Source organism: Ovis canadensis, chromosome 11, assembly GCF_042477335.2.
Source record: "Ovis canadensis isolate MfBH-ARS-UI-01 breed Bighorn chromosome 11, ARS-UI_OviCan_v2, whole genome shotgun sequence".
Classification (NCBI taxonomy): domain Eukaryota; kingdom Metazoa; phylum Chordata; class Mammalia; order Artiodactyla; family Bovidae; genus Ovis; species Ovis canadensis.
The window spans coordinates 56,541,380-56,562,972 of NC_091255.1; the positions used below are offsets into that span (position 1 = coordinate 56,541,380).

Below are 21,593 nucleotides of genomic sequence, written 5' to 3' on the forward strand. Positions count from 1 at the left end.
CTGTGTGTGACTTGTGGCCAATTATGGTATTCATCTCCCTGGGCCTTGATTTCCTCTTTTGTAAAGTGGGGATGAAGCTGTCCCTTTCCAGGGTTATGCTGGGGAAATATCATATAAATGAATACAGAAGTGCTCCATAAAATCTTATTGGCAGTGAAGAGATGCTCCATATATAAAAATCTGGGGGATCCACTGAGAGAATCTGATTCATGTTTTGTATTTTGGATGTGGTGGTGGTTATTCAAATTTGTACATGTGCTAAAATTTATGACAAGAAAACTTTACTGTAGGATAATTTTCTAAAAACCAGCATCTGGTTCAACTTCTTTCCTTTGGAGAAGTTTTATGATTCCCATTTTGTAGAAAAAGCAACTGAGATCTGAGATAATTATCACTTCCATCAGCATCACTCAGCTTTGTTACCACTGCCCATCAGTTCTGGGGGCCAGGGCCCCACACGACAGACATGCAGACACCCACAGTGTAAAAGCCTCTAAAACAGAACAGGCCATCGAGGGCTTCTAGATCGAAACCACGAAATCAGTGCCCTTTCGGGGTATCTGGTGGACAAGGCAGGCCTCCCTGCTCAGATGACTCTCTGTCAACAGTACCTCAAAGTATTAGGAAAACAGTTATTCAAAGATATGTAATTGTCTTTCAAAAAAAGCCAATCCTCCCTAGACTGAGGGCAGCCCCGAGCAGGGGGAGACCCTGCCCGGGGGTAGAGGTGAAGACTCCATCCCACCCCCAGCCGGCTGCCCAGGGTCCCTAGTGGAGGTCGAGGACAGAATTAGCCCCACTATGCAAAGCAGCAGGAGAGGAAGAGCTCCAGTTCAGTGGAGGCAGATGCCAAAACAAGTGCGTTTCCTCTGGCAGCCCAGAGACCAGGGAGGAAGGAGGCCTGGCCAGGCCCAGCCCCAGCCTGGCTCAGCGTGGTCACCGCTGATCAAAGCAGAGATGGACTTTTACCCCAGGCATGGGGTCCTTGGCCTCCTGCCTGCCTCACCTGCAGTTCCAGGTGGAGCTGCTTTGACTCATCCCTCCCTATGCTGACCTTGATTCGCCAATTAAACTGGCAGCTCCCTGAGGGCAGGGATTTCTCCCACCTGAATCCAGAACGTAAGTGGCAAATCCAGAGCATGGTCCCCCCAAGGTCAACAGGAAGTGGAGCTCAGCCTGGCTCTGCACACAGAAGTTCACTGCACTTCAGCTCCTAGCCCTGAGCTGCTCCCAGTCGCTCCCGCAGTAGGCAGGCTGGGGATCATTTTGCCTCTGATTTTATGCCAGAAAGTCTGAAGGGATTATCTGACTAAGAATCCCCAGGTTTCCTCGCCACAAGGCCTCTTGATTTAGGAATCTCTCTTGCATAGCTCTGGGTCCAAAAAAAAAAAAACTATATATATATATATATACATATATATATATACATATATATGTATATATTTATCTCCAGCATCTCATAGTTTATATCTGCAGCATCTCATAGTTTAATGTTTGACCAAAATCAGATCCATACCTATACATTTATTGGATGACAAAGAACAATTTTTGACTGTGAAAAGTTAAAGTCAAAGTTTGTAAGAAAAAATATATGTACATATCTCCAGGCTTGGTGGAGGACAGGAGGTGTATAATAGAGGCAGGGAAAGCCCTGCCCTCAGGGACCTTCTAGTTTAACTGGAGAAGGAGGCCAAGACGGGCAACGCAAAGTTGTAGCTATATCAGAGCTATGGAGGACGGCGTCCAAACAGGGATCAGGCAGGGGCTGGGGTGTTCTGGGAAGGCTTCCTGTAGGTGGAGGACCTTGAAGGACAAGAGTTCTGGGTGGGTAGGGGAGGGTAGCTCCTCTAGGGCTGAGACACTCAAGTCCTGCAGGACTCAAGCGCTGCTTGTCGGCTGAAGAGGAGGCAGGACACGGGCATCCCCACCAAGCAGAAGGACCAGTCCAGTCAGACCTCTCCGTTCGGGGTCCCGCCAGTGTCAGAGCGGGGAAAGAAAGCAGACACGACGGGCCTTCAGAGAGAACCGGGCATGAGCTGAGCTGGACCTCCCCACCCCCAGGCCCGTGGGTGCCCGAACATTTGTGCCCAGACAGGTACCCTTATCCACCCCAGAACCACAGACGTCACAAGCCTGTTTCTCAAGAAACACTGTTTATTCCACGGGGGGATGGGCTCAAGGCCAGCAGCTCCCTGGGGTGGGGGAGGGCGGGAGAGAACGGGAGAGGGACCAAGCTCTCACAGCCCGGCCCGTCTGCGGCTGCTTGGGGTGGGCTGTGACCCTGGCCCGGCTCTCCAGAGAAGCCGGGCTGCTCTGAGTCCGCTTGCAGGTTCCAGACAAGTCTCTGCCTTCCCTGGCCTTCACAGGGCCACGGATCCCCCACACAGCACCCCCGGAAGGCGGGGTCCAGTCTAGCCCCCGAGGACCCCCTTGCTCCTAATCACTGCCCTGCAGCCCTTCTGCGCCAGTCCCTTCGGTGAGAGATGGGGACCAAGGGCTGGAGGGGCAGGTGGGTCTGGTGGGCCCGCTTTGGAGGCTGACGGGGGTCCAGGAAAAAGAGGGGGACAGCACTGAAGCAGTCACTAAGGCCCAGCGGGCTGTGCCCAGGAGCGTGGGGAGGGCCGGCCCCTCACTCCTGGCCTGGGTGCTCACCCACCGACCACTTCACCTCTCCTGTCCGCAGAGTTACTATGTCTTCGTAAGTGGCTGTCTGGTCAATGTCCAGGCCCTGGAGACATGAAACGGAGCTCAGGCCTTGAACACTCCCCTGGTCGCACACTGATGGTGCCTCTGGCTGCCCCCTCGGCCCTCGGAGCTTCCAGGAGTATAGGGGGTCCACCTTGCCCCTTACCTCATAGGTGTGATCTTCCTCCATCCCGGCCTTGCTGTCATCCTGGCAGGGGAGGGATGGAGAGCAGTGTTAGCTTCCCCCACCCACTGCTGGGCCAGGCTGGGGAGGGCCAGGGAGATTGGTCTTGGGTGAAGGGTCAACGGTCAAGGGTCAGGGTTGAGGGGCACTCTGCGAGAACAGCTGATGAATGAGGGAGTGTTTGAATGGGTGAGTCAGTGGGTGGGCTCTGGGGCTGGGGAGACGGAGACCCTGCTGGTGCCTGGCCGGCCCCCACGGTCACCTTGTCCAGCAGCAGGAAGATGGGCACGATGATGAAGAGGATGATGAGCAAGGTCTGGATCATGATGATGCCGTCTTTCAGTGTGTTCCGCCGCTTCAGCTGGGCCAGGGTGCTGAACCCTGGGGGGAGGTGGGTGGACCTGGTGAGGCTTGGTGCGACATGTCCCCACTTTGGGCCCGGACCCCTCAGGACCTGCTTCTCCACGGCTCCCCCAGGTGCCCGGGGTCACAGCCATCCCACACGGTGTGGCCCTCCCTCCTGCTGGTGGAGGGCTGGGGTGGGGTGGGTGTTGGCGGGGCTCCAGGAGCGCCCCGTGCTCGCCCTGGCTGGTGGGGGTAGGGGGGCAGGCCCCGCACACACCCGTGACCCGGAGCTCAGTGCCACAGCCGTGCTCTGTCCTTGAAGTCCCCTTGGTGCACTCCTGCTTGCAGAAGTAGATGCCGTTGTCCTGAAACTGGACGCCTAGGATGGTGAGGATGGCCTCGGAGTTGTTGTGGTTCTGGAGGATGCGGCCCTCCTCTGGGAGAAATATCTTGGGCTCTGAGTCCGGCTTCGGCTTCCGGAACCAGCTCACGACACCCACATCCTCCAGGTAGCACCTGATCTCCACTGTGGAGCCCCGTTTCTTGGCCACGAAACGTGGGTGCTGCCAGATCCGGGAACAAGTGTTTCCTGTGGGTGTCAGGGCTGGGGTCAAAATCCTGCTCCTTGCATTCTGGACCGCCGGCCGACCGTGGCCCGACGCCCCCCAACCATGGCCCCTGTCCCGGGCAGCGCTGACCCCTGGCTTGGTCTCCTGGCTTGCCCTTGTTTCTCAGAGTGTGGGACAGTCATGAGGCAGAGGTGTAGGGGAACTGAGCCATGTGAGGAGCCGCAGGCCAAACAGCTGGACCCCGCCCCTTCCTAATGGCCCACTCTCCCCATTTGATTTTCCTTTAGAAGGGCCTGGAACCTTCCAATGCCTTTCCATGCCCATTACAGCAGCCTGATGCAGGCCTCACCTTCTGAGGCCAGAGGGCCCCCAGGACAGCCTCTCACCTGGCCTGGTGCTCTCACCTCTCCCTGCCCACACCAGCCCCCAATCCTCAGGGTGAGCCCGCAAATCCTCAGCCTGGCAATCAGGGCTCCCGCGTCAATCTCCTGCCCATGTCTCTCTTGTCACCCCTTCTGCGTGGTCCTGCTCCTCTTTTTATTCCTATGCCTTTCTCAGCTTGCCACACTCCCCACCACCCATGTGCCCCAGGAAGCCTCCCTCCTGCTTGGTCCCCAGTCAGGGGTGCCCTAGGAACCCCTAAGCCCCTGCAGCCTGTATGGGGCCCCCAAGGTTGCTGGCTCCTGCTGGGGCTAAGCCCAACTCCCCAGCCAGACAGCCCAGGCCTGCATCCCCAGTGGGATCCCCTCCTCCCTGATCTTTGGGACTCATGTTTGACGTGGGTGACCCTGGAGGAGTAGGGGTTGGAGGAACTTTAGAGCCAGGTCTTACAGAGGGAGACAGACCCTCAGGAGGCCTGGGGATGGGGAGAACCCAAGGGGGCCAGGGCGCCAGGGCAACCATAGGGCAGCTCGTGGACAATGACCCCCACGTTGGGCACAGACATACTTGCTCCCAGAAGTTTCAGGGGAAGTTGCTGACCTTTGGGATCCCGGAGCAGGTCTTCTGTTTTGGCCGCCAGCACCATCTCACCTGCTGGGTGGGAGGAAGTGGGCGGGGCTGGTCCCTCAGAGTTGGCTGCCTCGCCCCTGCGTTCCTGGACCCACTTCCTCCCCCCAGGACATCAGCTCCAAGACCCCTGCCCTGGAGAGACTAGAGCCGGGTGGGGTCACCAGAGGATCTGATTCCCAGCCCCGCTTCTGCCCTCGGCCTTTGAGTGGGCTCCTGGATGAGACCAGAGGGAAGAAGTCATCCCTGGAGGGCTCTACTGCCTTCCAGACCAGGGTGCCGTGTGGGGAGCGGGCCTGTCCCAGGTCTGGTGGGGGGCGGCCTTTCCACCACCTCCCCCACCCAGGGCCCTGCAGCGCCTGGGGGTGAACAACCCTCTCTCCATTCTTCCTCCCCAGCCTCGCTCTTCTCCGAAGTCAGAGCCACCAGCCCCTCGCCCCCAGCTCAGCCCGACCCCCACCCAGCTAGAGAAGGGCTGGGGGCTGCAGACTCCAGAGACCACCAGCCCCTCAGCCTGGCTGATTCCCGCAGACCCGGTCCCCAGGGCTGTCAGAGGGAGACAGGAGGCAGCAAAAGTGAGAGACGAAGGTGGAGGAGGCGAGAGCAGGAGGCAGAAGCAGCGGAAAGAGCGAGAGCAGGGCGCCTCTGGGCCCCTCGCAGTACCTGAAAGGAGCAGCAGCCCCAGCACCAGCCAGTTGTTGAGCCCGGGAATCAACGCCGGCCCTGCCATGCTCACCCTGTCTCCAGCCCCAAGCCCGTGACAACGGAGGCTCCTGGGGGAAAACGTGTAACTGCCTGGGCTGCAGTCTGCCTCCTCCCCGCCTCTTCCCCACCAGGCCCCTTCCTGCCATGCAAATTGGGACCCAGGGGAGGCACCAGCTCTCTGGGGACCCTGGGGGAGGGCAGGCTTTCTTGTCAGCTGTGCCGCTAAGACCCAAGGGTCACCCTGGCTCGGGCACTGCGGCTGGGGTCTGCGGCGGATGCCCCTGGGAGGCAGGGGCCCCTGAGGCCCCATCCCAACCCCCAAAGTCATGTCCTGGGGCCTGTTGGCCTCTCAGTCCAGAGTTCCAGGCACTTAACTGAATCTACATGGGTCCTGTGGATGGATGTGGTCACAGCCCTTCCTCCCCGGACCAATTTACACTTTAACTTACACATCCAGGAAGGACGGGGTAGGAGTGCTGAGGGGACAGCTATGGACCCAGAGCCCAGCCTCTTGGCTAGAGTGCAGGTGGCCATGTTGGCAGTTGATGGACGCTTGACCTTGTGTAGGAAGGGAGCCACAGAGGCTCTTGAGCAAGAACAGGCCAAGAGCGGCAGCCACTTGGGAGAAGATTTGGTCCCGGCTCTGGCGAGAGGCCCCACCTCGCTCACTTGGTGGGAGAGTTTGCTGGGAGCTGCCAAAGACGGCGGACTTAGGTGTTGATGGCTTACTGAAAACCCACCACTCAGCAATCAGTGGACTCTCAGGGCACAGAAGTGTTATCCACAGCTCCACGGGTCTGGAGTGGAAGACAAGAGGCTGGTCTGGGGGAGCCTGCAAGTTCTGAAACAGAAAGTCTCTCTGGTTTTTTCTCATCTGTCAGCAGGGCGGGCGGATGGAACCACAGAGTCTAGGAGCTTGTCTAAGCTGAACTATATGCCCCTGCCCCTGGGTCAGACACAGCCCTCATCCCTTGGGGTCTCGGGGCGGGAGGGGAGAGGTGCCCTTGTGCAGTGCACAACTTGCACAGCTGCCCATGGCAGGCATGCATCCCTCAGCCCCCACAGCTGAGTTTGTGAGTTTTACGTATTATGGCACCTTCTTTACTTTCTCTTGGCCCCTTGCTCTGTCTCTTCCTTCACCCCCCAGGAGGGGAAAGAAGATGCTGAATCCTGTGTCCTCTGCCCACATCTCACTTTCTTCACCACCCGCTAGTTTTCAAGCAGCCTGTGCTGCAGGCAGGTCTGAGTTCCGGGAGACATGGACCCACCACCCAGGCCAGGGTTGCTGGTGGAGAAGGCAGAGGTCTGGGTGCTGGCCCCCTCAGTCCTGGGCATAGGCCTCACCTGGTACAGTGGTGGCATCCCCACCCCCCACCCGAGGAGCACAGGTTGGGGCCGGAGCTGTGGGAAGTGGGGACAGGGGAGTTCAGGTTCCATCCGAGAAACAGCTCTTCCCAGCAGTCCCAGATGTTCTTGCTGGTTCCAGATGTTCCAAACGAAAAGAAAAACATTTCTCTGAAAAGGTGTCAGATGTTCCGTTCACAGAACAAACAGCTCAGGAATATAAACATCACCTGAGGTCAGCATGGGGACCACAGGCCCCTGGTGCTGGTGGGGGTGGTTGGAGACTCCCCCAGAGGAATGGGGGGAAATTCAGCCCTCCATCATCCTCCTGGTGATGGAGGGCTTGGTTAGCTTTGGGGCTGGGGGCCCCTGAATTTGGGAGAAAGATGGAGAAAGGTTGGGGTGCACCCGTGTGTGTGTGTATGTGTTTGGTGTGCATGTAGCTGCCAACACGGGTGTACTGCTGAGTTGTGGGGTGGGAGGCGGTTTGGGAGCTGCTCTGCGGCCGAGGGTGCCTCTGGGGGGCCATGGAGGTTGGGGATGCAGCGGGTACCCTCCAGACATACACACATGTCTGCATTTCCTGTGGGCAGCAATGCAGATGTGTCCTTTGGACCTCATTCCCATTCATGCCAGGCAGGGATCTATTTTCAGGAGGGGGTGGGGGCCCCACCGTCTACAGGGTTATTTGTCACAGGTGGGGCCGTGCTGTTCCGTCCGCAGTGACAACAGCACCGAGCTCCTTCCGAGGCTGGTGACGCTTTTTCTTTCCTGGAACAGGAGGCCTCGTAAGCCCATCTCTGCCTCTGCCCCCGGCTGCCCTGGGCCGTACACCCCGACAGCTGGCAGCTCCCACCCCACCTTTCCAGGAAGGCAGCATCAAAACAAGAGCTGGAGGTATAGGGAAAATGGACAAGGAGCTCAGGGGCAAGAGGGCAGGGACCCCCAGCATCCCTGGAAAGTGGGGGGAGGGCAGAGCCTCAGTTTGGAAAGAATGACCTCTGCCCCTCCCCTAGCCCTTCCTTCCTCACTGACTCTGCTCAGCCCCTTGTGACCAGAGTAGCTACTGAGCATACACGCCTAGAGCCCGGGCTCTGCAACAACAGGAGCCGCTACAATGAGAAGCCTGTGACCTGTGACGAGGAGTACCCCCTGCTTGCCACAACTAGAGAAAGCGCTTGCACAGCAACGAAGACCCAGCACAACCCAAAATAAATAGATAAATAGGAGAAACCAAGCCAAGTCACAGAACACATATCTGAAAACAAAAAAGAGAATGCCGGTTTGACCCCTAACTCTGCAGTACACCAGCCAGGAAGCCTCCCCCAGTTACCTGGCGATTCTCAACAAAGGATGGTCCTGCCCCACACTGGCAGCTCTGGAAGTGCTCCAGGGCCAAGGGATTGAGGCGAACCCAGCTCTCCTGTATTGCAGGTAGATTCTTTACCGTCTGAGCTACCAGGGAAGCCCTTCCCGGGCCATGGTGGTTTAGTTGCTAGATCGTGTCTGATTCTTTGCGACCCCATGTACTATAGCCTGCCATGTTCCTCTGGCTATGGGATTCTCCAGGCAAGAATACTGGAGTGGGTTGCCATTTCCTTCTCCAGGAGATCTTCCTGACCCAGGAATCGAACCTGGGTCTCCTGCATTTCAGGCAGACTCTTTACTGACTGAGCTATAAGGGAAGCCCCCTCCAGGGCCACGGCCATGGTCAAATGACCAGTGGACACCACTGGCATTCCTGGGCCAGGGGCAGTGAAAACACAGCAGTGGGAGGGGCAGATTTGTCCTGCCTTACCTGCCAACAGCGCCCCAGTTAAGCAACACCCATTCTTAACCTCTCAGGGACCAAGTTTCCTCCTTTAGGCAAAATACAAATAACTGTAATAAAACCTTCTTTGTGTGTGCTCAGGGGCTTAGTTGTGTTGGACTCTCTGAGGCCCCCTGGACTGTAATCTGCCAAGCTTCTCTGTCCATGGGATTTCCCAGGCAAGAATACCGGAGAAGGGTTGCCATTTCCTCCTCAAGGGGATCTTCCTGACACAGGGATCGAGCCCGAGTCTCCTGCATTAGCAGGTGGATTCTTTACCACTGAGCCACCTGGCCTTTGCAGGGCAGTTGTGAGCCTTGAAGGGCCTCTTGTACCTGAAGGGCATGGTGACGTGGGTGGAAGCACAGTCCACCCTCAGGAGGTGGTGAGTAGCACTGATATCTGGGGGAAGGACATGGTCCTGAATAGGAACCTCGGTTACATCTATCACCCAGGATTGTACCTTTTTCTTCTATCATTCAAGGCTCAGGGGCAACATAGTTCGGGGCACTCTCAAGCTCTCCTGTCCTTGAGGACAGAGAGAGCCCCAACCGAGGTTTGGAGAAACTTTAAGTGAGAAGGGGTTCAGCACCCCCATGGGGGCTCAGAGAACCCTGCTGGCATCCCACCTCTGCAGGCAAGGACATCCACAGGGTGGGAAGGGGCTCGAGGACATGGCTGAGGGAGGTTGAGGTGGCCTGTGGGTGCCCCTCCCCAGGCCCCAGGGGAGCCATGTAACCTCAAGACTCAGGAAAAGGGGATAGGGGATACAGAAATCTCGAAAGGGACCAAGTATTTACTAGTTTAGAGGAATACAGCCCTGGCTGTCAGAAAGCAGAATTAAATCTAAACTTATATTTCACTCACTGGGATTGTGGCCTGAGTTCACTATAGAATATTTCTCTTTGCCATAGGTCCATGGGATGCCGGGTCCTCTGGGGTCAGAGGCAGCATCCTGGGGCGGCGGGATTGGGCCTCAGGAAAGGGAAGGGCCGTACTGTGGACCCCCAGGCCTTGGGTGAGGCAGAAAAGTGATGGGCACTTCCAGAGAGGAGGGTCTGGGCACACGGGTCCCAACACCTATTTGCTGGGTACTGTTGTGGGCAGGGAGGGGCAGTGTGGGTGCTGCCTGTTAGTGGGGTGGGCAGGGCTGAGGGAACGACTCCTGACCTCATCTGTCCTCTTGAGGAGGCTGGATTCCAGCCTCCTTTCAGAGAGGGCAGGAGACAGCCGGACTGAGCCCGAGGAGGGAGCTGGGGCCCTCCTTCTGCCCTCCCCAATTCCTGGCAGCTCCTCAAGGCTTCTCCACTTGTTTCCAACCCCCCTAGCCCTTCTTGTCACCCTCAGCTCCCATCCACGTCCGCATGCAGAGGCACAGAAGGAAAAAGCGAACCCATCCATCCGAGGCACCGGGAGGTTTATTATAAGAACTGTACAAAGGAGCCTTCTGCTGGCCTGGCTTGGGCCTGTTCCCACCCGGACAAGGTGCAATGGCCGTGGGTCTGCAGAGGCAGGAGGCCTGGACCCCGTTCAGCCATGCTGGCTCTGTACCCGGCCCAGTGGAGAGAGTTCAGTCCAACAGAGGCTGAGGCTCTGGGGCCACATTCGTCCAGGCCCCAAGGAGAAGGAAGGAAAGGACGTGGGCAGGGTGCTGGTCGGAGAGGAGGCTGACCCCTGGAGGAACTTCTGCAGAAAGAGTCGGAACTGCTGCAGGAAGAGATGGAAGGAGCAGGGGCCTCCTTCCAGAGAGGACCCAGCAGGGCCGGGGAGCAGGGCTGGGCAGTGGGTGTGAGGAAGAGAAGCAGAGAAGGCAGTAGGGTGGCCTCACGGGCGGTGGAAGAAAGGAATGCCCAGGCAGAGCGGGGCAGACAGAAAGGAAGGCTCTGGCCTGTGGGCGTGCACACAAGCAAACACACACATGTTGTTTGGAGGTTTTGCTGCTTCCTGAGTTCCTTGCTTCGAGAAACAAGAAGAAAAAGAAGAGGAACTAAGTGCAGCGGGGGTGGGGTGGGGGGCTCAATGTGCAACCCTTACCACATGTGTTCACACTCACATACACACTCACAGCACATGGACACTTCCATGGACTGGCCGACAGAGAAGACACACGCATACTCACTGGTTAGGCGCTCCAGCACACAGATATACACATAGACAAATGCACGTACAGGTTCTACGGGACACAGTGGTTCACAGACACACATGCACACACACACAGGTGAGTAAATCCAGTGACCCTGAGCTGACATCTCACCCCCTCCTCCAAGCTCGGCCTCTATCTATTCGCGGGAGCCCAGATCAGTGGTGTCAAGAGATGCACCGCAGTTTCCAGTGGCCGGAAATTGGAAGCTTGGGCCTGAGCCGGGTGAGCGGTGCCCACCTCAGTGTTGAAATCTCGAACGTGAGCTCAGCTAGAACATTCCTAGGATCACTTTGAGGAGGGGAGGAAGGATGAGGCAAGAGGAAGAGAAGGGGGTAGGGATGGGGTCAGGAGGGGACCCTGGGGCTAGGGAGGCTGCCCAGAGCCCAAGTGCTGATGGAGGAGGAAGACTGGTGGAGAGGGAGGGAATCTTCTTCCCAAGCCCCGGCAACCCCGACCCCACCCGAGATCTGGGTGCTCAGTCCAAGGAAGCCCCCAGTGCAGCGATACACTAGTGGGATCCAACCCCTGCTACCTACCCCATCGTGCTTTCTAGAAAAAGATAATTCCCAAGGGGAATCTTCCCTTCTGCTCTTCTCCCAGGGGCCAGCCAGGGAGCCGGAGGGCCTGGGCAATGGATGAATCGGGAAAGGATTCAGGGGCCACAACCCAGCCCAATGTCTCAGCATCCAGTGGCCTCCCCGCCTCACCCCCTCCACCGGGTATGTGGAGCTATTTCTGAACCAGGGATGTTTTCCTTCTCCTGAGAATTCCTGAGCAGGCAGGGTGAGCCGCTTCCCAGAGGCTGGACAGGGTGGCAGGCCCTGGGCTCAGGTGTCTGCTCTCACTGAGGTTAAGACTTCCTTGTCCCAGAGGGAGCTGGAGGCCTGAGCCACTGCCTGCAGAGAGGTCAGTAGCCCTTAAGACTCTTGGGGCAGGAGGGCAGCCAATCCCTCCATCACAGGCCGGCTCCTCCCAAGTGGGGAGCAGAGACTCTGATGCACAGCCTCCCTCGGGGCTGTGAGGAGGGCAGCAGGGCCCACAAGGAGGTGAGAGCAACTTGAAGGTAAATATCGCGGAGGCAGTGGCCTCGGCCCAGAGTGGAGGCCTCAGGTACAATTCCCCCCTTCCATGGCCTGGGTGACCGCCCAGCAAGGACAAAGCCTGTCCCCGCCAGGGAGCTGGGTCAGTCCCGGACGCAGAGCCCTAGCTCCCTCAGCAGCAGGCACCAAGGGGGTCGTTCGGGGCTGTGCCACCTCACCACCACCTGCTAGACGAGAGACTCTTTGACCCCGGGGCGCACCGTCTGCCCCAGGGGTGGGGCTGGAGGGAGGGGTGTTTCGGAGGGGCTGATGGGCCTGAGCCCCACGGCAGGTCCGGGGGCCCCCGTGGAGCCCCTCTCCTCCTCTTTGCTCAGCACACCGCTGTTCCCGTTGTCGGGGCCGTACATCTTGCTCATGGTGTCGGCGATCAGCCCCTCCTTCTCGGGGGCCCCGTCCCCGCCGCCGTCATGGTTGCGGCGGTACATGTAGGAGGCCTGCTTCACGGAGCGCTGCAGCAGATGCCGGCGGTAGGCCCTCTGGATCTTGATGGCGCACACTTCCTCGTGCTTCCTCTTGAGGGTGGTGGTGATGGGCTCGTAGGAGACCTTGGAGGGGTTGGCAGCCATGAACTTCTCCTCCATGGTCTCCTTGAGGGCATCCATCTCCCCAGAGTCGCCTAGAACTTCCTTGGTCAGGGCAAAGAGGATGTCCAGGCAGTGGATCTTGTCCCCCGGAACCATGGGCAGATCCAGCGTGATGAGCTTGATCTTGTTGGGCTTGGCGATCCTCAGCGGCTCCTGCAGGGTGTCCACGAAGTCGGAGAGGCGGCTGTAGTCGATGAACTGCGTGGCGTCGGGGTCGAACTTCTCCCACGTCTCGTAGAACATCTCGAAGTCGTCCTCCCCGAGAGGCTCGCTGCTCTCCTCCGTGGCCACGTTGAAGTTCTCCAGGATGATGGCAATGTACATGTTGACCACGATGAGGAAGGAGATGATGATGTAGCTGCAGAAGAAGCAGATGCCGATGGAGGGGTTGCCGCAGTCGCCCCGGATGCTGGTGCCCGGGTTCTCCAGGTTGGGGTCACAGTCAGGGGGCCCGCTGTTGAGGATGGGGTTGAGGAGCCCATCCCAGCCGGCCGACGTGGTGATCTCGAAGAGGCAGATGATGCTGTTGCCGAAGGTCTCGAAGTTAAACATGTCGTCGATGCCAGACTCCTTCTTGACGTAGGCGAAGTTGGACATGCCGAAGATGGAGTAGATGAACATGACCAGGAAGAGGAGGAGGCCGATGTTGAAGAGGGCGGGCAGCGACATCATGAGCGCGAAGAGCAGCGTCCGGATGCCCTTGGCCCCGCGGATCAGCCGCAGGACCCGCCCGATCCGCGCCAGGCGGATCACACGGAACAGCGTGGGTGATACGAAGTATTTCTGGATCAGGTCGGAGAGCGCCAGGCCTGCAGGGAGGAAGCGGCGAGGAAGCACTGCTGCCCTGGGGGTGGGCGGCAGGGTGGGGAGCAGGGGGAAGGCGCGGCTCCATGGGGCATGGAGTGCTGGGCTCGTCTACCCCAGGAAGGAGCAATAGAAATTCATCGCTCCGTGCACAGCCTGAGTGGCCTGACCCATTAGCCTCTCCCAGGCCTCTTGGGGTCCTGGGCTCCATCTCTGCCCTGACGCAGCCTGGTGGAGGTGGGATGTGCCAAAGTGGATGGGAGGGTGGGTAAGGCCCATTGCCAAGGCTGTTCACAGATGCCATGGATGAGAGGGAGGGGGAGAACAGCTCTGGGTGTGTGAAGATGGGCATGTCGCCTACCTGGTTTGTGACTCAGTTTCCTCATCTGTAAGATGGAGGTGACAACGGTCCCAGTCTCAGGACATTTGTTAGGAACAATTACTAATTACACAGTTAATACTATGAAGTGCATGGCCTAGTTCAGGCAAACTGTAAGTGATGGATAAATGATAGCTAGTTGCTGTCATAATTACACACACCTCTCCTGTGCGTAAGGCTCCTAGAACCATCTTCTTCTTTTTTTAGACTTTATTTATTTGGCTGTGATGGGTTTTAGTTGCAACATGTGGGATCTTTAGTTGCGGCATGCGGGATCTAGTTCCCTGACCAGGGATCAAACCTGGGCCCCCTGCATCAGGAGTGCAGAGTCTTAGCCACAGGGCCATGAGGGAAGTCCCGGAACCATCTTCTTACATCTTCCCCGAAGCACATCGGCACCTGAACGTGCATCTCCAGGTCAGGTGAATGCTTCTGCAGCTGTAGCCGTGTGTGCACAGGAAATGGGCTGCCTGGGAACCCACCGTCTGTGCTTCTGTGCATTTGGTGTAGACACCGGGCGCAAATGCATGTGTGTGTGTGTGTCTGTGTGTGTGTAAAAGCCTACCAAGTGCATGAGCAGGTGTGCGTGTAGACACGAGGAGGGGGACCCCGGGCCTTCCCAAATGACTCAGCCCAGCCTGGCCCTGCTCACCCACAATGGACAGGATGACCACCACGAAGTCAAAGATATTCCAGCCGACGGTGAAGTAGTACTGGCGCAGGGCCAGCATCTTGAGCACGCACTCGCCCGTGAAGATGATGATGAAGACCATGTTGATGTTGTACAGGATGTCCACCTTGAGCTGGCTCTGGTCGTCCGTCTCCACCATCATGGTGACCATGTTGAGGCAAATGAGGATCATGATCGTGATGTCAAACGCCTGCTTGGTCACCAGGTCGTACACCATGCCCTGGACCTTGTTCTGCAGCAGGGGTGGGAGGGCGGGGAGGCGGGCGGGTGGGGACCGTGGTCAGAGCAGGACGTGGGCCGGCAGGAGATGCGGGAGGACGCGACCCAAGAGTGGGGGGTGGGGAGGCAAAAGAGAGAGAGAAAGGAGGCGTGAGGGCCTGTGGTGGAGTCGGCCAGGGCCGCTGGAGGCGGGGAGGCCCATGGAAACGGGCCATTCTGTGGGGTCTGTGGGCCTCCTTCCTCTCTCTGGGAACTTCTTCCTGAATTAAGGGCCCTCAGCACCCCCTCATCCTTCTCCCGAAGTGGTTGCTCACGGGGGCAGCTGTCTGGACATCCTCTTCCTCCCCTCTCCAGGGGCCCTTGCCCCCAGAGGCCACCAGCTAAGGAGCTGAATGGATGCTGGGGGAGCCGTGCAGGGCTGGGCAAGGGGTAAACCAGTGACTGGAGTTCACTGGGCTGCTGCTTGCTTGTACATGATGTGTGTCGTTACGGAGAGGTGCTCCTCCCAGCAGGTGGGCCCAACCTTCCTGAAGGGGGCCCCAGCCTCACACCAGGGACACAGCCTGGTGGGCAGAGAGCAGGCTACCTTTTGCATCCCCCGCACAGGGCCCCCTTGGGCAGGAGCCTCATATGGGCTGTAGGGGGAGGGCCCCAGAGGGCTGATACCTGGGGCCGGGGAATTGGCTTCTGAGGCTTCTTGGAACCAAGCTTCTTCATGGCGTTATAGTACTTCTTCTGTTCCTCTGTCATGAAGATGTCTTTCCCTCCAAAGTACAATGGGATGGAGCCCGTAAGGTTAGAGAGTCCCCCTTCCCAGCTTCCAGGACTTCCCTACCTCAGACATCACCTGTAAAGCCCTCCCCCATCCCAGCAGGGGGCCCTGGTGGGAAGAGGGAAGGAGACCTGCCTCGAGGGCCAGAGATGGGGCTTGAAGGAGGCAGGGAAGGGGGACGGAGGGGTCCAGAGAAGCGGGGGTGGGTGACACACAGAGGGAAGGGGCCCGCGCAGCCCTCATGGCCCGTTTTGGGCCACCTTCCATCAGTATTTCACTGGGTCCTCAGAAGGAGCCAGCAAAGCAGGCAGCAGGAGCCTCATGAAGGAAACCAGGGTCCACACTGGCCCCGTCACTAGTTCAAGGTCACCTGGTGGGATCGGAACCCAGGCTCTGCCTCGATCGGGTGCACAGACGGTGTTTGTGAACATGCGGAGGGAGGAGTGGGCAAAGCGGGTGGGAGGAGTGGGCCCAGCGAGGGGAGGACCCAGGGGGAGGCGGGCTGGACACTCATCTTCTTCTTCTGCTGGTTGAAGTTGTCGATGATGACGCCAATGAAGAGGTTGAGGGTGAAGAAGGAGCCGAAGATGATGAAGATGACGAAATACAGGTACATGTAGAGGTTCACCTCGTACTGCGGCTGCTCTTCCTTCTGCAGCGGTCACAGGCCAGGGGCGGGCATGAGGGGTGGGCTCGGGGCACACGCTGCCTGCTCCCTGTCCCGCCGTGAGCCCACCCACCCCTGTAGGCGGCGGGGTCTCGGGGGCTCCCGAGGAGGCTGCGTGGGGTGGGGATGGATCCGAGTCCTCTCCCCAGGCTCACTCACCAGCCACATCTCGGGGCCCCCCACTCACCTCCCGGGAGTCCACGGCAGCATACATGATGTCCATCCAGCCCTTGAAGGTGGCCTGCGAGAGTGTGGTTGGTGTGAGGGGAGGGGCTGCTCCCTGTTTCCACCATCCATGAGTTTCCCTCCCTGCCCACCCCAGAAGCTGCCTGCTCCAAGTCCCACTGGGCAGGCATCAAATACAGACCATCAAAATACAGACAGGTATGGACACGACCTCTGGGTCCTCCAGCCCTGGAGGCAGGTGGGAGGTTCCCTAACAAGGAGTGGCCGTGGGCTCAGTCCCAGTGAGATTCCAGGGGCATCTCCACCCCTGCCTCATGCAGGGGCCGCATGTCACTCACCACCTGCAAGAGCGAGAGGTAGCCCAGACCCACGTTGTCATAGTTGACCTTGACGTTGAGCCAGCGGACCTGGCCCGTGTGCATCAGGCTCTCGCACTCGGACTTGTTGTTGACCTCGGAGATGTCGAATCTCTCGGAGGTGGTGGTGTTGATGCAGTAGTAGAACTTGCCAGCAAACAGGTTGACGCCCATGATGCTGAAGATGAGCCAGAAGATGAGGCAGACGAGCAGCACGTTCATGATGGAGGGGATGGCTCCCAGGAGGGCATTCACCACCACCTGGGGGGCCGGGGTGGGGAGGAGGGAGTCACTGCCCCATCCTCTCCCGGGCAGCAGGGTAGGGGGCATCACCCAGCCTCCTCTGGGAGAGGGCTCCCTACCCACACCAACCAAGGGACCAGGCAGGGAAGGCTTCCTGGAGGAGGGCTGATCTGAATGAACGCAGGCTGCAGGAGAAGTCTACTGGGCTTTTTGTGGGGGTGGGGGATGGTGGGAGCAGGGAGCAGGGGTAGGGGGTTGCCGGCCTGCTGGCTGAAGAGGGCTCTCTGCTTCGCTGGAGCCAACAGCCCAGGGTGGGGAGCTGGGTTTCTCTGGAAGCAGCCCGGCCACGGGTCACCACGCAGGAGACAAACACTCTTTCCTCAGCCCCCATAGGAAACTCAGTCCCCGTGACCTGGCCCCCCGGCTCATCTGCTCACAGGATTAGACACAAAGACCCAGAAAAGAACGGAGCCTTTGAAGCAGCAGGAACCTTGGGGACTGGAGCTCTGTGCCCAGCCAGCCCTGGCCACACAGGCCAACCTCATTGTTTCCGGCTGAGCTGAATCTGAGAATTATCTGTTTTCAAGGAGAAGTGGTTTCATGACCTCCAGACAAAGTGAGTGGAGTAAGCCCGGTGATGCCCAGGGCAATGCTATTCCTGGCTGGGGCACCAACCAGCTGTGCGGCCAAGGCCAGGTCATTTTCCCCCAGTGGGGAGGGGTCCCTGGCTGGGCTGAGCTCTTGTATGGGAGACACCAGGCTGAGTGCCCTGCTGACCTGCAACCATCTGCTTCATGGAAGTCTGTCCCCCTCCAGAGTAGGCCTTGCTCTTAACAGAACCCCTACTTCCAGCCTTGGCCGGGGAAGTCCCCTTGGTCTTGCCCGAACCCTGTATTTACCTGTCACTTCCGCCCTCAGGGGGCTGAGGGACGGATGGGCAGGCTCGGAGCCCTGGGGGGCCCCAGTCTGAGGCTGGGGAGAGTCACCTATAAACCCACAGACCTTTCCTTCCTCGCCTGCCTGGGTGCCCTCAGGCCCCTCCTGGGAGCGGCTGCAGCCTCTGCTGCCCCCTAGCGGTGGCAGAGAGGAGTGAAGGAGGGGGCTGCGGGCAGGAACCCGCACCTGGGCTGGTGTGTGGGGGTGCCTTTTGTTGTTGTCATTGCTCAGTCGCTCAGTCGTGTCCGACTCTCTGCGACCTCATGGACGGTAGCCCGCCAGGCTCGTCCGTCCTCTACCACCTCCCGGAGCTTGCTCAAATTCATGTCTATTGAGTCAGTGATGATATCTAACCATCTCATCCTCTGCCACTCCCTTCTCCTTTTGCCCTCAGTTGCCTGGGGACCCCCCAAACCTGGACTCCCAGTGGTGGCCAGAGTACAGACACGCCCCCAGCCCCCTCCCAAGCTGTGGCTGCTCCCCCAATCCTTAGCCCTACTCACAGTCCTCCTCGACACCCACCCTCATGCCCTCGAATCGAGACAGTGCCCTCAGGGGGCGCAGGGCCCGCAGCGTCCGCAGGGATTTGATGGGTCCCAGCTCCGAGTAGCCCAGCCAGTTGGCCACCAGGCTGATGATGGAGACCTGCAAACGGGAGGGTGGGTGGTCAGGGAGCGCCTCCGGAGCTGGTGGTGGGGCCGGGCGGGAGTGGGGCGGACTCACGTCCACAATGAGGAAATCGAGCCAGCACCAGGCATTGGTGAAGTACACCTTGAAGCCGTAGGCCACCCACTTGAGTAGCATTTCCAGGATGAAAATGTAGGTGAAGACCTTGTCGGCATACTCCAGGATGGTGCGGATGACTCGCCGCTGCTCGATGTGAATGTCCTCGAAGGCCTAGGGGCACCAGCATGTGGGTGACCAGGGCCCGGAGGCTGGGGCAGCCACCATGTCCCTACAGCTGCCGGTTCCCAGGGGTCTGGCACTGGCGTCAGGTTAGTGGGGGCAGACTCCCTGCGCCCATCAAGGGGGTGAGCAAGGGAGTTCCTGGTGCGGGGAAGCCCCTCAGCTCCCCTTCCCCAGACCTAACGATAGGAATGTTCACTAACCTGCAGGGGGGTCTGCTGTGACACAGGCTGGCCCCCCACCCCACATTCCCTTCCCACCTGCTCCCTGGTCGGGACCTGTAAGCCAGGGAGGCTCGCGGGGTCAGAGCCCATCTTCCTCTCTGTAAAAATGAGCGCAGTCTGCCACACACCCTGGAAGCACTGGTGAGTTCTTCAGGGCTCTCTCTCTGGGTTCCAGCCTGTCCAGCAAGTGTGCCTCCCATGGTGCAGCAAGGAGGGAGCCCTGGGACGGCTTGCTTCCGGCCTGGCCCCTGCCCCTGCCCGTGCTCGGCCCCCAGGGCGGCGCCTACCAAGGCCCCACTGCTGAGCAGGATCATGAAGACAATGAAGGTCTCGAACCAGTTGTGCTCGACGATCTTGAAGCAGGCCCTGCGGAGGGTCCACCACTTCTTCCCTCGACCCTGGGAGATGTCCACATAGAGGAAGGGAAAGCGCTGCACGCAGGCTGGGGAGGGAGGGCGGCAGGGGCACCCGTCATGGGCTGCCTGAGGAGCATGGTCAGCCCGTTTCCCCCCCTCCCCATCCCAGGATGTGCCCCCTCCCCATCCTGACTGCATGCAGAGACACTCCAAAGAACAGGGGTGCGGGCCACCCACGCAGGTTCCACGGCTTTCAGCTGTCCCCATCCTCCCCCATGTCCCCCAGGCAGCCTCCACTCTGCACAGCCCAAACTCTCTGGGCAAAGAATGTTTTGGAAGGGCCAGACAGGCCTCTTTCTGGAAGATGAAGCTGAGGAGGACAGCCTTAGAGAAGCCAGTGCTGAGCACCTGCTTTGTGCTGGCCATACTCAGGGCTCTACGGGGATTCTGTGCAGTAGCCTGCAGGCTGCTGGGACTCTCACCCAGGGCACACACGGCAGGGGTCAGAGGGGGCAGGGGCTCAGAGGCATCTGCTCTGACACCGCTTCCTGGGGTCACATTCTCCCGGGTGCAGAAGGGCAGGGTACGATCGGAGGAAGAAGGCCCTGATCGCTTTTGGTGACTTGCCTGTCCCCAGGCCATCCCCGAGGAGATGGTGAGCTGAGGCTGAGGCTCGCCTCGGGCCCTGGCCTGGCCTGCCCCTCTTGGGGCCTGCCGGGCTGGGGGAGGCACCCGGCGGGCTGGCCCTCACCTTCGGTGAAGCACTCCTCAGGCTGCTCTCCCTCGGGGTTCTCCTCGGCCTGCTCCTCGGGGTCGTCCTCAGGGGGCTTGTAGTCGGCAGTGCTGCAGACGGAGGAGTTCCCATCCAGGGGCTGCAGCGGCTTCTGCGGAGGCCACAGGGTCATGTGACCCCCGGGTCCTCCCGCCATGTGGGGCAGAGGGGGTCCAGATGGAAGCCCCGAGGGGAGGGCCCAGAAGGGAGAAGGGGAAGCGGGGGGTGGAGTGGGGGGAGGTGGAGCAGACTCACTCATTCATTCATTCAGCCCTGGATTGTGGAGCCAGCACTGGGTCTGTGCAGAAGGACCCAGGCTTTGGCCCTGACCTTGGGGCACTTGGATTTGAAGAGGCTCAGAGATGCTGGCTAGGGAGGGAAGGGGTCAGGATGGAGCAAGGTCCGAGCCTTCCTATGCTCTGTTCAGCTGCGGAACCCAGGAAGACGGGGGAGTCCAGAAGGGGTGGGGGTGGGGGCCTGGTAGTCCAGCCTGGCCAGACCTCCCTGACCTCCTCCTGGCCCAGCCTCCACTCCCCAAGGGGCCCCTTCTATGGCTGGGGTGAGGCCCCTGAGAAGGAAAATGGAGAGGGTCACGGGGTGGTGGCAGGGGGCAGCTGTCAGAATGGTGGCCAGTTGACAGAAAGGGAAACTGAGGCACGGGGCATTAGGTCGGGCAGGATGCCCGCTGAGCCACTGGCCTTGCCTGTGCCCCCCACCTCCCACTGCCCCTCGGGAGCCATGCCTGCCCCCTCCAGAGTCCCCAGTGCCTTGGCCTGGCTGCTGTCCGGCCCTTCTCCACCCCCACTCCTCATACCGAGGTTGGTGCCACGTTTCCCGGGGTATTTATAGCTTGGCAGCCGCTCGGCTCCCTGGTAAGTGAGCATGCCACGTATTTGGGGGGAATAAGGAGTCAAGAGCTTTCAGGGCAAAGTTTATTCAGGCTCTGGTGCCTGCTGGGCCCAAGCTGCCAGGGTGGGGGTGGTCAGGGGGCCCTGCCCTAGCTTATGTGCTGATCCTTCCCCTGATGGGGCTGGAGGGTGGGTGAGGGGGTCCGCCTACCGCCAGGGCCTCCCCAACCCTCACAGGGGAGGGGCAGGGGCAGGGGGTGGGCATCAGGGCTCCAGCTGAGGCTGGGGCCCAGCTCTCCAGTTCTCCTTCAGCTGCACCCCACTGGATCCCTGACCCCCTCTCCCCAGTGTCTCGAGCCCAGACCTGGCACTCGGGCCCATGCTGGGAAGTTGGGACCGGGTCCTCACCACCACCAGGGGGCGTCTACACAGAAATAGATGATAATAGCAAGAACTTGGTAGGGGCTTCTCAACCCGAGGGCAGGGTTAAGAGAGGCCCCTTGGGTTCCAGCCCTGGATTCAGGCTTCTCAGGTGAGAATATGCGATCTCACAGCGCCACCTACTGGTGAGAGGGGACCCAGGAGGAGCTGCAGGGCAGGAGAGCAGGGAGAGGCCTGGGGTGTTCAGACAAGTGGAGCAGGTCATAATAATGGTATTTATAAGTCATCATTCACGGAGATGCTCTGCACACAGCATCTCATCTAATGCTCACAGTAACACCACAAGGTAGGTACCATTACCCCACCTTACAGATGG

General features: G+C 59.4%; 2 protein-coding genes across 3 annotated transcripts in view; both read right to left on the reverse strand.

Moving 5' to 3' along the window:
• Positions 1–2,136: 2,136 nt before the first annotated feature.
• Positions 2,137–5,644, reverse strand: CD79B (CD79b molecule). Of its 2 annotated transcripts, none has more exons than XM_069543713.1 (6): positions 5,455–5,644; positions 4,765–4,818; positions 3,492–3,803; positions 3,132–3,250; positions 2,852–2,893; positions 2,137–2,728 (listed from the first exon to the last, which is right to left on the reverse strand). In XM_069543713.1, exons 1-6 carry the CDS (start codon positions 5,519–5,521, stop codon positions 2,630–2,632), a joined length of 693 nt encoding a protein of 230 aa, XP_069399814.1. In that variant the 5' UTR covers positions 5,522–5,644; the 3' UTR covers positions 2,137–2,629. The 2 variants fall into 2 exon arrangements, with proteins under 2 accessions (XP_069399814.1, XP_069399815.1); XM_069543714.1 differs by having other exon boundaries at positions 4,765–4,815; positions 5,455–5,627.
• Positions 5,645–10,050: 4,406 nt separating this feature from the next.
• The window catches only part of SCN4A (sodium voltage-gated channel alpha subunit 4), a 52,534-nt gene continuing 40,991 nt past the window's right edge, over positions 10,051–21,593 (reverse strand). Inside the window, exons 16-25 of the mRNA XM_069543715.1 lie at positions 19,968–20,100; positions 19,148–19,302; positions 18,454–18,627; positions 18,253–18,375; positions 16,534–16,812; positions 16,197–16,250; positions 15,857–15,994; positions 15,237–15,341; positions 14,313–14,583; positions 10,051–13,286 (exon numbers count right to left, since the gene is read on the reverse strand). Of these exons, the coding sequence (XP_069399816.1) occupies positions 12,061–13,286; positions 14,313–14,583; positions 15,237–15,341; positions 15,857–15,994; positions 16,197–16,250; positions 16,534–16,812; positions 18,253–18,375; positions 18,454–18,627; positions 19,148–19,302; positions 19,968–20,100 (2,658 nt within the window). The 3' untranslated portion in view covers positions 10,051–12,060. The remainder of the gene's footprint in view (positions 13,287–14,312; positions 14,584–15,236; positions 15,342–15,856; positions 15,995–16,196; positions 16,251–16,533; positions 16,813–18,252; positions 18,376–18,453; positions 18,628–19,147; positions 19,303–19,967; positions 20,101–21,593) is intronic.

Bases quoted from the DNA above. Each gene is read 5' to 3' on its own strand.
- CD79B (XM_069543713.1), bottom strand. From the start codon at position 5,521: ATGGCAGGGCCGGCGTTGATTCCCGGGCTCAACAACTGGCTGGTGCTG. The intron at 3,251-3,491 runs GTGTGTGCGGGG...ACCTCCCCCCAG, and splicing joins CACTGAGCTCCGGGTCACGG to GGTTCAGCACCCTGGCCCAG. The intron at 2,729-2,851 runs GTAAGGGGCAAG...TCATGTCTCCAG, and splicing joins AGGAAGATCACACCTATGAG to GGCCTGGACATTGACCAGAC.